Source organism: Megalobrama amblycephala, linkage group LG19 (assembly GCF_018812025.1).
Source record: "Megalobrama amblycephala isolate DHTTF-2021 linkage group LG19, ASM1881202v1, whole genome shotgun sequence".
Taxonomy (NCBI): Eukaryota; Metazoa; Chordata; class Actinopteri; order Cypriniformes; family Xenocyprididae; genus Megalobrama; species Megalobrama amblycephala.
The window spans coordinates 37,331,180-37,346,157 of record NC_063062.1 but is presented as its reverse complement, the minus strand read 5'-3'; the positions used below and the strand labels follow the sequence as shown (position 1 = coordinate 37,346,157).

Here is a 14,978-nt window from a genome sequence, read left to right as displayed (position 1 = left end):
ACAGCCCATTTTTGCTCAAATCGCAAGCATGTTGTCCATCTGGGGTTCATTCCGTTTCCTTTACACCCTGCATTTCATGAATCCGTTTCCTTTCCAGGAAATACAGGAATATAGTTTCTTTGTTTTGTCCAAAAAAAAAAATTGTATTAACCTAAGTCATCCTTCTATCATCTTTTGGTACCTTTTTGTCATCTGTGTCCGTTATTTATTTGTTCTGGATTAAAAATAATCAGAGTTGAGTTAAAAAATGGCGATTGGGTTGTTTTAACCCAGTGGTTGGGTTAAATGTTTGCCCAACGTGCTGGGTAGTTTTATTTAACCCAACTATTATTAAAAATTATTATATGGCTGGCTTAAAATGAACTGAAAATAGGTTGGAAATTAAAAAATTAGACACATAATTACAACACTGTAAAAAAGAATTGTTGGTTTAACTTAAAAAAGTAAGTTCCCTGGTTCACTGTAATGAATTGCTGTAAAAATTACAGCAATATTTTACAGCCGATGGATGTATTTTAATAATACAGCATATTGCTGTAAATTGCAATGAATTCCGGGGGCGTGGCGGTTTGAATCAAATTTACAGAATATTGCTGTAAATTTCAAATATACAGAGGCATTGTGGGATCTCCAACGGTCAAGATTCGAGTAGCAGCAAGAGGAGTGATTTACAACTGTGGTAAGTGACTTATTATTTCATTTCCCCCTCAGTCTTTGGTAAACATGTATGTATTTACATTCGCGATTCATATTGGTAACCCCGGATTGACGCATCCTCCGTCCGCGGGGCGCGAAGCAGACTTGCGCGGGGTTTTCCTCAGCGCGGTCGCGGTAGGATCTCACACATTCCCCGGCGCTTTAGCATAGCGGCTGTGGGCCGAAAATTAATAATTAGAAACAGTTGGAATTCACGAGAACTTCGTGTTCATCAGCGCACTTGGTCGTGATTATTTTATGGCGTAACGTTAAATCACATTTGTACAGGCAGACAGTCATCTGTTAACACGGGCCGAAACGAAAAAGCCTCGCGACGCGATCAGGCCGCTCACGGAGGATGTGTCACGCAAAATGGTGCTGCTTCATGCTGTTAACGTAACCAATGTGATGTATTTGTGGACATTTGCTAACTTAAGGTAATACAAACACTTTAACATCTCTGTTTGATTTCAGTTTGCCTTGTATAGTTAATGTATTAACGTACCATTACGAAAACAAATCTTTTTTAACTTGAAATGAAATGTGCTATTACAGATATGAATAAACTGATCATCCTGTACTTGTCTTTTAGATGTACATTTTATATCTATTGAGGCCTTTAACACAACTACAAACTATTTGTTTCTCAACTAGATTAGACATTTATTTTTTAGGGTGAATGTTTTAGATGTCTCTCTATTTGACCCTGGCAAACAAATTAGTTAAATAAGGTGTTGATTAGTGGGACATCTAAAACTTTCTGGGAGGTAAGTATTCAGGACTGGAGTTGTAGGCTAATACTGCTCTACCACATGGTATAATTTCATAAACATGATTACATGCCTCAAAAGCTAAAACCAATCTGAATTCCTGATCCTTTATGCACTTTGTAGGTATTTATCTGGAGAGAGGAACAAAGACGAAAGGAAAAGTGCCATCTAAAACAACAGGCAGACTGTTCAGAAGAAACGGGTTGCGTTCAACCTACATGTGGACACTCTTCTGTGCAAAGTGATGGATTTTCAGTGGAATTTCTGAAATGTAAGAAATACACACACACACCAAGATCTATTTTTCCTTTTATTATATACTTTTATTATTCTATATCTGTATCTGACTGTATCTATCATCCCTCTATCAGTCTCTTAGGGTGCGTTCACACTTGTCATGTTTGGTTCGATTAAAACGAACCCTGGTGCGGTTGCTCGGTTAGTGCGGTTCATTTGAACATATGTGAACGCTGCCATCCGAACCCTGGTGCGCACCAAACAAGCGGACCGAGACCGCTGAAAAGATGGGTCTCGGTCCGCTTCCAAACGAACTCTGGTGCGGTTCGAATGATATATGAACGCAACACGGACCAAAGACATGTAACCGAACCAAAAACAGGAAGATGAGACCCTAAAAAGGACAGAATCCTCACGCATGTCGTTTTTTCTCGTCATAGACGCGAGTTTTCTCATCACAGGCATCAGACGCGCATCTCCACACAGCAGATCGTTTGTGTGTGTGACGGATGGATTCCTGCCGGTGTTTTGACTACTTTACACATTTTATAAGCTCTTCACGAGTTCCCAACTGGCCAAAATACCATCACATGCAGGCTACGCCCCGCTACGCACACACAACGAGTGCGTTTACCTCGGCAAACAGCATTGTTTTGGATGTTCGGTAAGTTCCGTCTCAAAATAGGCAATACGTCATAAAATCCGACCAATCACGTTGTGAATGTATCCCTGTGCCTTTAGGTTCGGTATCTTTTGGTTCGGTGATAAAATTGCCAATCTGAACGCTAACCGGACCAGGACTAAATGTTTTTTTTTCTTCTTTGGTCCGGACCAAATGAACCAAACAAACCGAACTACAAGTGTGAACGCACCCTTAAAGTATTATGTTTTGTAATATATCTAATGTATTGTCCTCTTTGTTCCTTTCAATATTTCTAGCCTATCTTTGAATCCTGGGATGGAACATCATCTGGAGCAGAATTGTTCTTTTTTGATCGCAAGTTTGTTGGACTTGTTGTTTGGCCATGTTGGTATGTTCATGAAGTGATAAAAGTGATGTGGGTTTTAAGAAATGTTTTTATATGACCCTGTTGGTCAAGTTATAGTTATAATTGTATTTCTTTGTGTGAAGGGCCATGATGGCCAATAAGTAATTTAAAAACATTTTCATGACAAAATTTTGTCCCTTTAAAAAATAAAATGATTTTCTAAATAAAAAATAAATTCAAAATAATACACCTTTTATGGCATTTTTTTATGTAAATTTGAAAGATATATTTATTACATTTTGACCTGTTTTTCAAGATTAAGAAGCATCAAATATCTTTTTTTTTTTTTTTTGGGAGGGGGGTGAATTAAGTTATGCATTATACAACACTTTATGCAGTTAAAATTTGTTTAAAGTTTATGCAGTTAATAGATTAAATTTAAAATTCAGCTCCCAGTCATTAAGTAAGCAATAGGGAAAATATATTGTATACTGCATTTTACATATTCTACTTGACTAAACTACTTGAATGTGTGTATTTGCTATTTAAAGAAGTATGTTAAATGCAGTATACAATATATTTTTTTGTAAAAATGCAGTATACAAAATATATAAATTACTGTAAATTTTACAGTAAAATACTGGCAGCAGGGTTGCCAGCCAGTTACTGTAATTTTTACAGTAGTGTTTCTGTAATTTAATTTACAGAATTTTACTGTATTCTCGATTACAGTAAAATTCTGTAAATTAAATTACAGAAACACTACTGTAAAAATTACAGTAACTGGCTGGCAACCCTGCTGCCAGTATTTTACTGTAAAATTTACAGTAATTTTTTAACAGTGTTGTCTTGAAATTTTGAGTTAATTTAAATTAAAATTTGAGTTAATACAATGAAGGTTATTGGTTTAATCAACAGAAACTCAAAATATTATGTTTTTTGAACTACATAAATGATCTAAATTGATTTGAAAAAGAAAAAATGTTATGATAACAAATTATGAAAATATTTTTTTACAGTGTACATTCTAAAAACTAATTCAGGGGACCTTTAGTCATTACTTAAATATATATATATTGTTGTGAAATAAAAAATCAAGTTCTGAAATGCTGTTAGACTTTTTACTTGTAATTGTTATTTTATTGAGCTTGGATGACACACAAATTATGCCTATTGATTCGATATACTATCATGACTTGTCATAGTTTAACATTTTCAGTTAATCAAAAATGTATTTAATTTTAAGTTCAGTTAATGTAAAATACAATCTGATGACGTGTAAACGCGTTTCATTGTTTTGAGTTGTATGAACACTTCTTTTAATTTAGACGAACTTAAGTTAAGTGAAACTGGGCTGGGATTTCTATTTCCCATCATGCTTTGCCCATGTCACTTGAAAGGGAGAGTAAATGCTAAAATTAAGTGTTATATAATGTTTTTTTGCACAAGATTAATGGTAAGGGAGATTTAGCAGTAATTAGTGTTTTGTTACGCTAATTTAGAAGAGTTTCTGTTAATGTGGGTTTTTGAAGATTTGCCATCATGGTGACAAACGGTGCTTGGTAAGTTCATGTTACTTAGAAATGCGTTTTATTGTGTCCAAAAACCATCTTCACCTTACTTAAAACATTATGTTGGATCAACTTAAATAGTTGCATTCATGTTGACAATTATTAAGTTCATGTTACTTAGAAATGTTTTTTTATTGTGGTAAAAAAAAATATCTTCACCTTACTTAAAACATTATGTTGGATCAACTTAAATAGTTGCATTCATGTTGACAATTTTTAAGTTCATGTTACTTTTGAAATGCGTTTTATTGTGGCAAAAAAACGTCTTCACCTTACTTAAAACATTATGTTGGATCAACTTAAAATATTGCTTTGAATTAATGTAATTCTCCCAATTGGCTTAAGTTAAAAATTCTAGTGGAAAACGTTAACATATTTTTTTTTTTTGTTGAACCAATGTTTTATTTTTTAGAGTGTATAGAGGCAACAATAATAATCAAATTGGCAATTTAAGAAATGTTTATTGTTTAATTCTTATTCATTAAACTTATTAAAAAATGTCCATTTATTAAACATATTAAAACATGTTAATTTCCAACATATTTTGGGTTCATTTTAACCAAGCAATACAATAATTTTTAAACAATATTTGGGTTAAATAAAACCCTGTGGTTGGGCAAACATTTAACCCAATCGCTGGGTTTGTCCATTTTCAACCCAGCACTTTTTATAGTGTAATAAATATTCACCTTTTGATTGTTACTATTGCCTCTACTAATGATTGATTTTTAATTTCATTTCCCTGCATTTCATGAATCTGTTTCCTTTCCAGGAAATACAGAAATATAGTTTCTTTCAGGCTTGTCTTCCTATCCCGTTTCAGTGCTTCTGTCAGAAAGAGCTTGTTGCGGATCTGAAGAGCTCAGCGTCTTGGAGCGTCCCGCAGGGGTCCAGGGGGATATTCAGAGTCAGAAAGAGATGCCTCAGATATCTAAAACAGGAGACATTTTAGTCCCTGAATAGCACTGGATCTGTCAATTCCATTTCAGGGAAGCTCAGACAGGTAAATGCAACCTTATCTCCAGGGACGACAGGACATTGTCTGGACGAGAAGATTATTTCAGTGATTTTCTAAATATGAAGTTGGCCTTGGAGGTGCCCTCAAACCACACCATCAGGCTGACAAGCAAACCCTGTATTTGTGTTTGTTGACTGAGTTACTCACAGTTTGTGTACACTTCACAATCAGTTGAGCTCCGAGTGGTGTAAGAGAAACATTCCTTGTAGATGACGGGAAAAGCGATCCACGTACTTCAACCCCTGTCACAGGAGGACTAGTCATGAACGGAAAGTAGAACATAGGGCACACTTATTCACTTGGTGGACAGAAAGGAAACTTAAGACCCCTACAGCCTCACTGCATTACAGAGAAAGGAAAATAGCGGACTCATGATTATATCAATGCTTGTAGTCATAGAGCGTCTTGTAAACTTTCCTATGAACAGTTTATGAAGGTACATATGGAGAAATGAAAGTCAAGGTGTTGTGGCATTTCCCTAAACAAACACTAATGCCACCTAGATGGTGACTGGTCATTAAATTATTTGATCATACGTCTAGACTTAGATGTAAATGTGTATATTTTTTCCTCTCTGTACACTCTACAGGGTTAAAAAGAACCCAAGTTGGGTTGAAAATGGACAAACCCAGCGATTGTGTTGTTTTAACCCAGTAAATGGGTTGTTTTAACCCAGTGGTTGGGTTAAATGTTTGCCCAACCGCTGGGTAGTAACTCTTTAACTATTGTTTAAAGATTACTGTATTGCTTGCTTAAAATAAACCCAAATTATGTTGAGAATTAAGATTTATTAATATGTTTAATAAATTGACATTTACAAGAACGATAACAATAAAGATATAGTTCTAAAAATCTTTCTAAATATAAAAGAATAGCAATGTCCACACCACAACTATAATGCTAACGCTAAAGCTAACACTTTCAGAACGTTTTTTTCCAATTTTTGAACGATAAAACACTGACAGCCAATCAGAATCCATTTTAATTCAAGGCCTGGTGCATTTAAAATGGCAGACGACATTGCGGAGAAGTTAACTGCCGAAAAAGCCACCACTGTTTGACAAGTCAATCCCTCTTTTCAAGGATCCTTGAAAGAAAATGGACATATTGAAAACAATCGGTCATACCGTCTGAATAAATGGTGAGAAGTGTTAATGATGAGATCATTATGCCAGGCTAGCAAACAGTGAAACATAAAATTACCTCAGATATCCAACGCTAGTTGCTTCCTTTGAAATTGCAGTGAAAAAGACTAGGTGTTGTTTTTATTCCACTATATTGACTTCATTCACTTAGATTAGATCGATTACGCTAGCTATTCACTTGAAACATTGCATTCCGAGGACATCTGCTGGTTAAAACCATGTAAATGCAACAAGAACAGCAAAAACATGTACACACTTTAAAACCACAGCGCGTGAGCTTAGAATAAACAGACCGTTATCGTTTGTTGATGTGGACGCGAATATATAATTATCGTTATAGTTATCGTTCTTGGTGTGAACGGGCCTTAATGAATAATAATTAATCAATAAACATTTATAAAATTGCTTATTAATAAATGTTCACCTTGTTGCCTTTAGTAATTTTGTGTCTGATTTTTAATTTCCGACCTATTTTGGGTTCATTTTAAGCCAGCCATATAGTCATTTTTAAACAATAGTTGGGTTGAATAAAACTGCCCAGCACACTGGGCAAATATTTAACCCAACCGCTGGGTTTGTCCGTTTTCAGCCCAACTTGGTGGTAGGTTTCTATGGAAGTATAACACCTCTGGTGTCAATATTTTGAGCTATCAGAAGGTTTGTCATCAATTGCATGGGTTAATGTGTCATTAGGCATTAGTTCAGATCATGTGTCAAGATTTAGCATTCTTTTTTTCCATGCTTGTTTCTTTACGGTTCGTTCCAGTGGCGTCAATGTCAACTGTTACAAAACAGAGTTCCTGATATAAAACATATACGAGCTATGATTATTTGAAGAATTAGACCAAGTGTTAAGAGAATGCCCAGTTCGGTTTCATATTCCTAACTGATTTCAAACCACCCAGAGCTAGTTTTCAGCTTCTTTTACACTTCTCTCTGCTGTCTCTTTAGAGACATCTGTGGCATTTGTGAGATGACAACCTGCTGGGCGGGTTTTTGTAGGGTCATTAAAATTCCTGTTCTTTCCTCTGCTACTTAAAGCTACATGTTGGCTCATGTCCATCTCCCTTCATTGGTGCTGGAAAAATGTGCCCTTTTGCACTGATCTGAGACTTTTGCTCTTTCACTTGCTAAAATATAGATAAGAACGTTAGTGGCAGAAACCGTTCTTAGATCAGGGCGTAACAGAAACCTTCAGAGGTAAAAGCCCTAAAGGGAGGTGAACCTCATTCAAGGGAGAAACAGATACATGACTTTGGCTCTGAAGATGTTTCAGGCGACCTTTAGCCTCAATTTTCCTGCATCCCTGGTGGCCCCAACAAGAGCCTGCCAGATCAAACCCAGGGCTTTGATCAGCACATTGTGAGTGCACACTGGGTGACCTGGTCATGTGCAGATGAGAGAAGAGGGCAGAGAAAGGGAGGGAGGCAGAGCTGCAACTCAAGAACAGGGTATTGTTCCCTCCTTCCTGTCCTCTCCGGGCTAAATCACTACGGAAGCTTTTTTTGTTTTGGTCAGCTCTGCCACCGCCACCTGCCTCTCAATCTCCACCTCTTTTCATAAACCCCCCACTGAAATCCCAGGAGCTCACAGGCCTGAAGAAAATCTCTCTGTAGAGAAACCTCAAGCAGCCATTCACGCACATGCCTTCGACAAGGACAAGGTCACGAGGTCAGAGTCTCAGACATCCTTCAAGCAGACATGAGTAGGTTGTTTATGAAGTTTAAGAAGAGATTTTAGGGAAACACTCTAAACGATGTTGGGTTGAAAATGGGTTAAATGTCTGACACAACCTGCTGGGTAGTTTTATTTAACTCAACTATTGTTTAAAAATGACTGTATTGCTTGCTTAAAATGATAATATGTTTAATAAATGCACATTTATTTATGTTTAATTAATAATATTTAAACAATAAACATTTATTAAATTGCTTATTAATAAATGTTCATTATTGTAGCCTCTAGTAATTATGTGTCTGATTTTTAATTTCCAACCTATTTTGGGTTCATTTTAAGTCAACCATATAGTCATTTTTTAAACAATAGTAGGGTTAAATAAAACTACCCAGCAGGTTGGGTCAAACATTTAACCCAACCGCTGGATTTGTCCATTTTCAACCCAACTTGGGTTGTTTTTAACCAAGAGTGAATATTCAAGATGGCGGAGAATGCAAAAATAATGTTCATTTGACTTAATTTCTTTCATTCAATTCCAAAAAAAGTGCTTACAAATAAGTATTTCTCTTAATATTTATTTTTAAACATATTGCACTCTAAAAAATGCAGGGTTAAGTTGGGTTGAAAATGGACAAACCCAGCGATTGGGTTAAATGTTTGACCCAACCTGCTGGCTAGTTTTATTCAACCCAACTATTTATTAAAAATTACAATATGGCTGGCTTAAAATGAATCCAAAATAGGTTGGAAATTAAAAATCAGACACATAATTACTAGAGGCAACAATAATAATCAAAAGCTGAACATATATTAATAAGCAATTTAATAAATGTTTATTATTTGATTATTATGTATTAAACGTATTAATAAATGTTCATTTATGAAACATATTAACAACATATTTTGGGTTCATTTTAAGCCAGCCATATAGTAATTTTTAATCAATAGTTGAGTTAAATAAAACTACCCCTGCTGGGCAAACATTTAACCCTATCACTGGGTTTGTCCATATTTAACCCAACTTGGGTTATTTTTAACCCCCCACTTTTTAGAATGTATCGGCTGTATGCATTTTTCCATTCCACGGTGCTGCTTTTCCATTATTTTATGTATAAACACACACTAGACGGACGTGTTTGATTTTTGCGACTCGTGTCGGTTTATAGTTACACGATACGTGCACTTACTATAGTAATAACGGTAACTTATTACTAACTAACCCTAAACCTTAACCCTAAAGTAAGAACATGTAGTTATTAATTAGTAGTTATTACAAACATCACCTTCACATCAAGTGTAACCCTCATGACACAGCGCATTTCTAAAACTGCAGACGGTTAGCATGATCCCCTGGGGCTGTTCACATTGAATGTGTTTTGCATTTTAAAATGTTCACGTTCACACTGAAACGCAGTGCAGTGGGAGGCAAAACCGCATTCTGTGTGAATGATTTGTTACAACAGTTGTTTGTTATTGCATGGTAATGCCTTTATTATTAGTGTCAAAGATGACCTACTTCAGAGGTGGTTCAGTGGCACATAAAGTAGATTTGAGTTCCAAATTAATAAGCAGAAGTTCCTTTTTAATATGTAGCAATTATGTATCATTAGCAAAGTCACCATTCCGTAATGGAACACACTGTGATGGAAGAAGTTCCATTGTATGTGGTGTTATTATAAAACTTTTAATATGTATTGTTCTCATCATCTGTTGTTGGATTTTTTTTATGCCAGGTTAGCAGATTTTATAACCCAAGAGGGCAAATGATGATTATTAAGAGTGTAAAGAACAGAGCTGCTCTCATGGGAACGCACAGACGTCACTCCATTTCACTGTGGATTCCGCTGTGAGGGAGGGCTCGTACCGACATGTCTATTCACAGGACACAGAACGTGTTTTGGGCGAGGTACAATGTGAACTTGGTCACAGAGGCGTAGCCATGCAATTGTGTCTTTTTACTCCTTTTAAAGGCATATATAATTTTGCAAATTTTGGGAATGACGACACCCTCTGTACTGTGGTCAAGTGTGTATCTACTTACTGTCCTAAATTGTGTGCAGGGGTGCTTGTTTCAGAATTCATATGCAGTTTGTTTAAGTGAGGGTGTAAAGTAGCACGGTGTTCGCTCTGAAAACAGGTTGTGTCATAATGCAGTGAACAACCTTTCACCTCATTACAGTGACACATCACGGTGTGATGATCTATGGCAGGAGTTTCCAAATGGTGGGTCATATCCCAGGACAATATTTGGCTACATTTATTTATGGTTTCCTTGTTACAGTGTAATTACACAAATATGTATACTCAGTAACGTTAATTAAGAGCATGTAGGGTTAGACCCAACCCAACACTTCTCTATTAAAAGTACGTGAAAAAAACACGAACTAGCTCAAGCCATATATAATCACAACACCTGACGAATTCTGGCATAAGCAAACTAGTGGGGTGAGTCAAAACACATGCACGCATCGGACAACTTCCTGATTTTTTTCCTCCGTTCCAGCAAGCCAAAGCTCCGCCCATTCGCGCTGCGATTGGATGAGCGAGTCTTATCGCGCTTGTGTTCTGCAACAGCTGCGAGCCGCTCAGACGCTACTGGAGACGGACGCGGACGCTTCGCTTTGTGGATTAACGCTTTGTCTGTCCTATATGAGAGAGGAGTGCGCATTCACCGGGACGGGCTACTGGTTTCGACAGTAGCATCAAAGGAGTCGGGAAGTTTTACAGGTACATTTGGAAAGGATTTGGAATATATATATGGCGTTTAACCGAGTCTAGTCCACTGAGTGGAAACGGAGCGCTGCGTCTGCATTGCGCACGGGTAAAAGGCTCTAAGAAATCGTTGAGTTCAACCCAATCGTTGCGTAGTGGTAGATCTGGCCGTAATGTAGCGCACTCGTGTGCTTGTGGAAGAATGGGGGCCAGGCGCCGCAGTGGGCAGTGATCGCTTTAACACAGGCAGTACGTGCGAACTCGAACGAGCAGCTATTGGCAACTGGCACGTACGCTCCCAACTCCATGTATCTAGATCAAGCCATCAAAATACTCCCGAGAGATCGTTTGGCTTGCGTTTGACTGATTTTTATCGCGAGGAGAAGCGTAATTAAACGGTCGCAAAGGATAAAACAAGACGAATATTGGTATTTATGCTATTTGTTTATAACCTTGGATGCATTAAATCACAATGCGCTGCTTTTGGTCGGTGTTGATGCACCGTAAAAGAAAAACGAAAGCTTACATTTGATTGCTGCTTTAAATGTATAATTAAACTTAAAGATATAAGCTGCATTAAGATACATCTTTGAATTGAATTATGGTTAAAGAAAGTAACCTATTGTTGAAACGACTAAAACGCGTTAAAGCGCGTAAAATGACCGGTTGTTACAGATTATATGGATGGAAAGAACGATGTTGTTATCATAATAATAAACATTGTTTTACAGTGTGATGGGGGAAGGGGGGTCTTGAAAGAAACTTTCTGTTCTCTAATGCCACCTCCTCTCTTCTCGAGAAAGGAAAGGTTTCAGCTTACGCCCAATAAAGAGTATTTATCAGTCACCTTAATGCCCGTCACGAAACGAGCTGATAGCGCAAGCCATCACGCCTAATAAAGAAATGACTAATGCGATGTAATGGTGGTTTTAATGTGTCATTTTTAACACTGGTGCGCGCAAGTCACGCGACATACATAGTATGCATTACAACAATTGGATAAAATTAGACGGTGTGTGAATTATTCAATGACTTTCCGGGAGTCTGGTTTTAAAATAAATAGTTAGTAATTTTAATCTTGTGCAACCCAAAAGTGTGTTTTGACATCTCTAGTTAGTTAAGTAGAATAAATACGTGTTAAAACAAAACGTTTAAAGGCACAATATGTACGATTTTTGGATTAAAATATCCAAAAACCACTAGAACATTGTTATATATTTTGTTGACTTGTGCAGGCTGCTTACATTATCCCAGACGTTTCCAAGAATCAAAATCAGTCATTTTTACATAGCGTCACCTATCAATGACATCATACCTGCGTTACCCTCGATTTCCGGTTTTATTTTGTAGAAACCATGGAAACACCAGAGATGCTTTAATATATTATGTTTTATTAGACAAGGGAACAACTGTTTGGATACATTTATAGACAGAAAACTAATCATTGTTATCAACCGTTCTTATTGTTTGAATCTTGTTTTCTTGAGGACCATGTTTTACCATGACTAATATCGATCTAGCATACTGCAGTGCATACTGCAGTTTCATAGCAGCCGCCGACTGAACGCAGAATAACTAACATCATTTTCAACACACTCAAATGTATCTAATATGATAAAGAGCGCTGTAACATTAATAATCTCCCGTCCAGATTCTTTTCCACCGGCTGTGAGGAAAAGACGACGTCTCCCTAGAATCCGCGCTCAATCTCGGTGCCATCAAGCCTTTGTTTCGAATAGGCGACCTCTAGTGGTGGAAAACTACATAGTGTGCCTTTAAATCTATAGTCAGTGAAAGCCTAAATAATGGCTAATGCTAATGTTTTGATTATACGATGTCAGGTACTTATCTAAATGGGAAGCGCTCCAGCAGAGTAAAGTTGCTATAGTAGGTGAACGCCGCTTTTATTCAATATATAGCATCTGTCTAGCTGCACTGACAAGACAAGTTTAATAGTACTGTAGTGGTTGCGCAATCATTTTTTAAAACAATGCATATTTGAGAACCCCCATCCATTTTGTTTTCTGCTCACAGACAATTTACTCTTGTTGCTCTGTTTTTTGCATAGGTGTCGTGGAGACGTTTTTGCACCATGCAGGAGGCAGTCGACACCGCCGAGCCCGCTTTAGCTCTCCCCATGGAGACCGGAGAGTTCGCCGAGCAGCAGATGGGACTCCCCGACAAGATCCCGTTAGTGAAGCCCTACTTCAAAAAGAAACACGCACAGAGAAAACTGGACGCGAAATGCTTACGCGCTTTAGAGGACCCTATTTTGAGCACGTTATTAAACTCCGATGCTCTAGTATCAGGGGACGGAGTGTTCGTTCCACGTAACCCGCCTCGGCCTCAGCGGAATATATGCACCGCTGCCGTGGAGAAGCAGTCGAGGATTAGTCAGGTGTGCCTGAAGGAGGAGGACGAGGAGGAGGAGGAGAGCGCGGACGCCGTCGTGGCCGCGAGCGAGCTCGCGGTGGAACAGAAGGTGACGGATATTCAGCGGGTGTCAATAGACGCTAATGAGCGTCGCTTCCCACCCCAGGAGCGCGTCGAGGCGGTGCCCTCCTCTGATGCTTCGGGGTCGAAGTTAAATGACATCTACACCGCTGAGACTTTGCAGGGTGCAAATTGCCTCGCCATCAAAGAGGGCGAGATCTTTCAGGATAAAAGCGAGGAGGCCTCTTTGGATCTAGTGTTTGAACTCCTGACCCAGCTCCAGTATCACACGCATCAAGGGGATGCTGTATCGATCTGTGTGGATTTCCTCCAGGGCGTTTGCATCTATGGCAGTGACTGTGCCCATCATCACACCGTTTTACCTTACCACTGGCAAATCCGCAGAGCAGAGACGCAGATCTGGCAGAGCATAGCGGACGACTCTCAAGAACAACTGGAGAGGCTTTATTGCAACCCTGACAACGAACATGTCAGACTTAAGTTTCTGTAAGTGCTTGTGGTTTTCATTGAAAGCTCTTGAGCAACTTCAATCATTTATGCTTCACCCGATAAAGACAAGTAAGTAGAGCAAAGCTAGGCATGTAGTTCAGACTAAATCGGTCCCTGCTGGAAAAACCCACCTAAACCAGTCTGGTTGACTGGTCTTATCTGGCCAAACCCATTCTGAAACCAACCAGAGAGACCAGCAAACCAACCGAGGCTGTTGTTTTTCAGTGATGTGTATTGAAGGAGAGTGAAAGAGCGCAGTGCGTGACAGGAAGTCGCCTTGTGTGTTGTGGATGAGGTATATGTGACTAAGAGATTGCATCTTTCCTATAAGCCTTCCGTTGGCTTGCCTGTCATGTGGAAGCGTACCGACAGCTGTAAGCCGTGAACTTGCACGACCCGCCTCTGCTTAGTTCGCACACACACACACGCGCACGCTCCCACTCGCTGCGGCTTGCGCTCGGGCGGTCACACGCACTCGTCGCTCAGACAGAGAAGGGCTCACACGCAGACTTGCTCTCAATCACGCAAATAAACGAACTTTAGAGACGCGTGCAATTATGCGCACGCTCACCCACCCACGTTAGCTTTTTTCATGCACACACACGCACATTTCGTCTCAGTAAATGCCTTTGTTTTATTTTATTGATCATTTACTCACACATGCACACAAACAGCCTTAGACTTCCCGATCGTCGTTGGCACAATTTTTGCCTCTGAGCTGAAATCATAGTGGCTTCGACCCAGCAAGATTTTTTATTTCCCCTAAACAAAGGGGCCCTTTTGTTTGCGCGAGTCTTGTTTAGGTCCCAAGCCTGATCTGTATGCAAAAGCGGTGCGCGAAAGGAAGTGCACTTGGTCATGACAAAGCAAAAGAGACAGTGATTTTAACGCTCACCGTGACGCAGCTCCTGGCTGCTTCCTTCTTGAACATAGCATTGTCGATTTGTCATGGAAATTCTCCTGCGGGACAGCCGACTATTTAGGGTGTCTTTGTCTACGGAGTTGAACTGTATCTGTTGGCTCGATTAGCCCATGTGCTTTCAGAACCGTGGCTCCCGGTGACCTGTTTCATGTTAATAGCTAAAGCCGACCATTAACCTCCTGCTGGTTCAGGGGTAAAGTGAGACCCGCAGAGCCTGTAAACCACACCCTTTTCTGCTGACCCCCATCTTTTTTGTTTGTGTGGGGGATTTTTTTTTCTCTCTAGAAGAAGTCATTGT

At 38.8% G+C, this 14,978-nt stretch overlaps 1 protein-coding gene and 1 long non-coding RNA gene across 3 annotated transcripts in view; both read left to right on the top strand.

Moving 5' to 3' along the window:
* Positions 1 to 515: 515 nt before the first annotated feature.
* LOC125254816 lies at positions 516 to 2,937 on the top strand. Of its 2 annotated transcripts, none has more exons than XR_007181750.1 (3): positions 516 to 679; positions 1,590 to 1,737; positions 2,643 to 2,937. It is a non-coding gene; the product is annotated as an uncharacterized LOC125254816 (long non-coding RNA). The 2 variants fall into 2 exon arrangements; XR_007181751.1 differs by lacking the exon at positions 516 to 679 and adding an exon at positions 687 to 1,133.
* A 7,712-nt stretch (positions 2,938 to 10,649) lies between these two features.
* The window catches only part of LOC125253799 (TCDD-inducible poly(ADP-ribose) polymerase), a 29,322-nt gene continuing 24,993 nt past the window's right edge, over positions 10,650 to 14,978 (top strand). The window contains exons 1-2 of the mRNA XM_048167915.1: positions 10,650 to 10,830; positions 12,884 to 13,755. Coding sequence (XP_048023872.1) covers positions 12,908 to 13,755 — 848 coding nt within the window. The 5' untranslated portion in view covers positions 10,650 to 10,830; positions 12,884 to 12,907. The remainder of the gene's footprint in view (positions 10,831 to 12,883; positions 13,756 to 14,978) is intronic.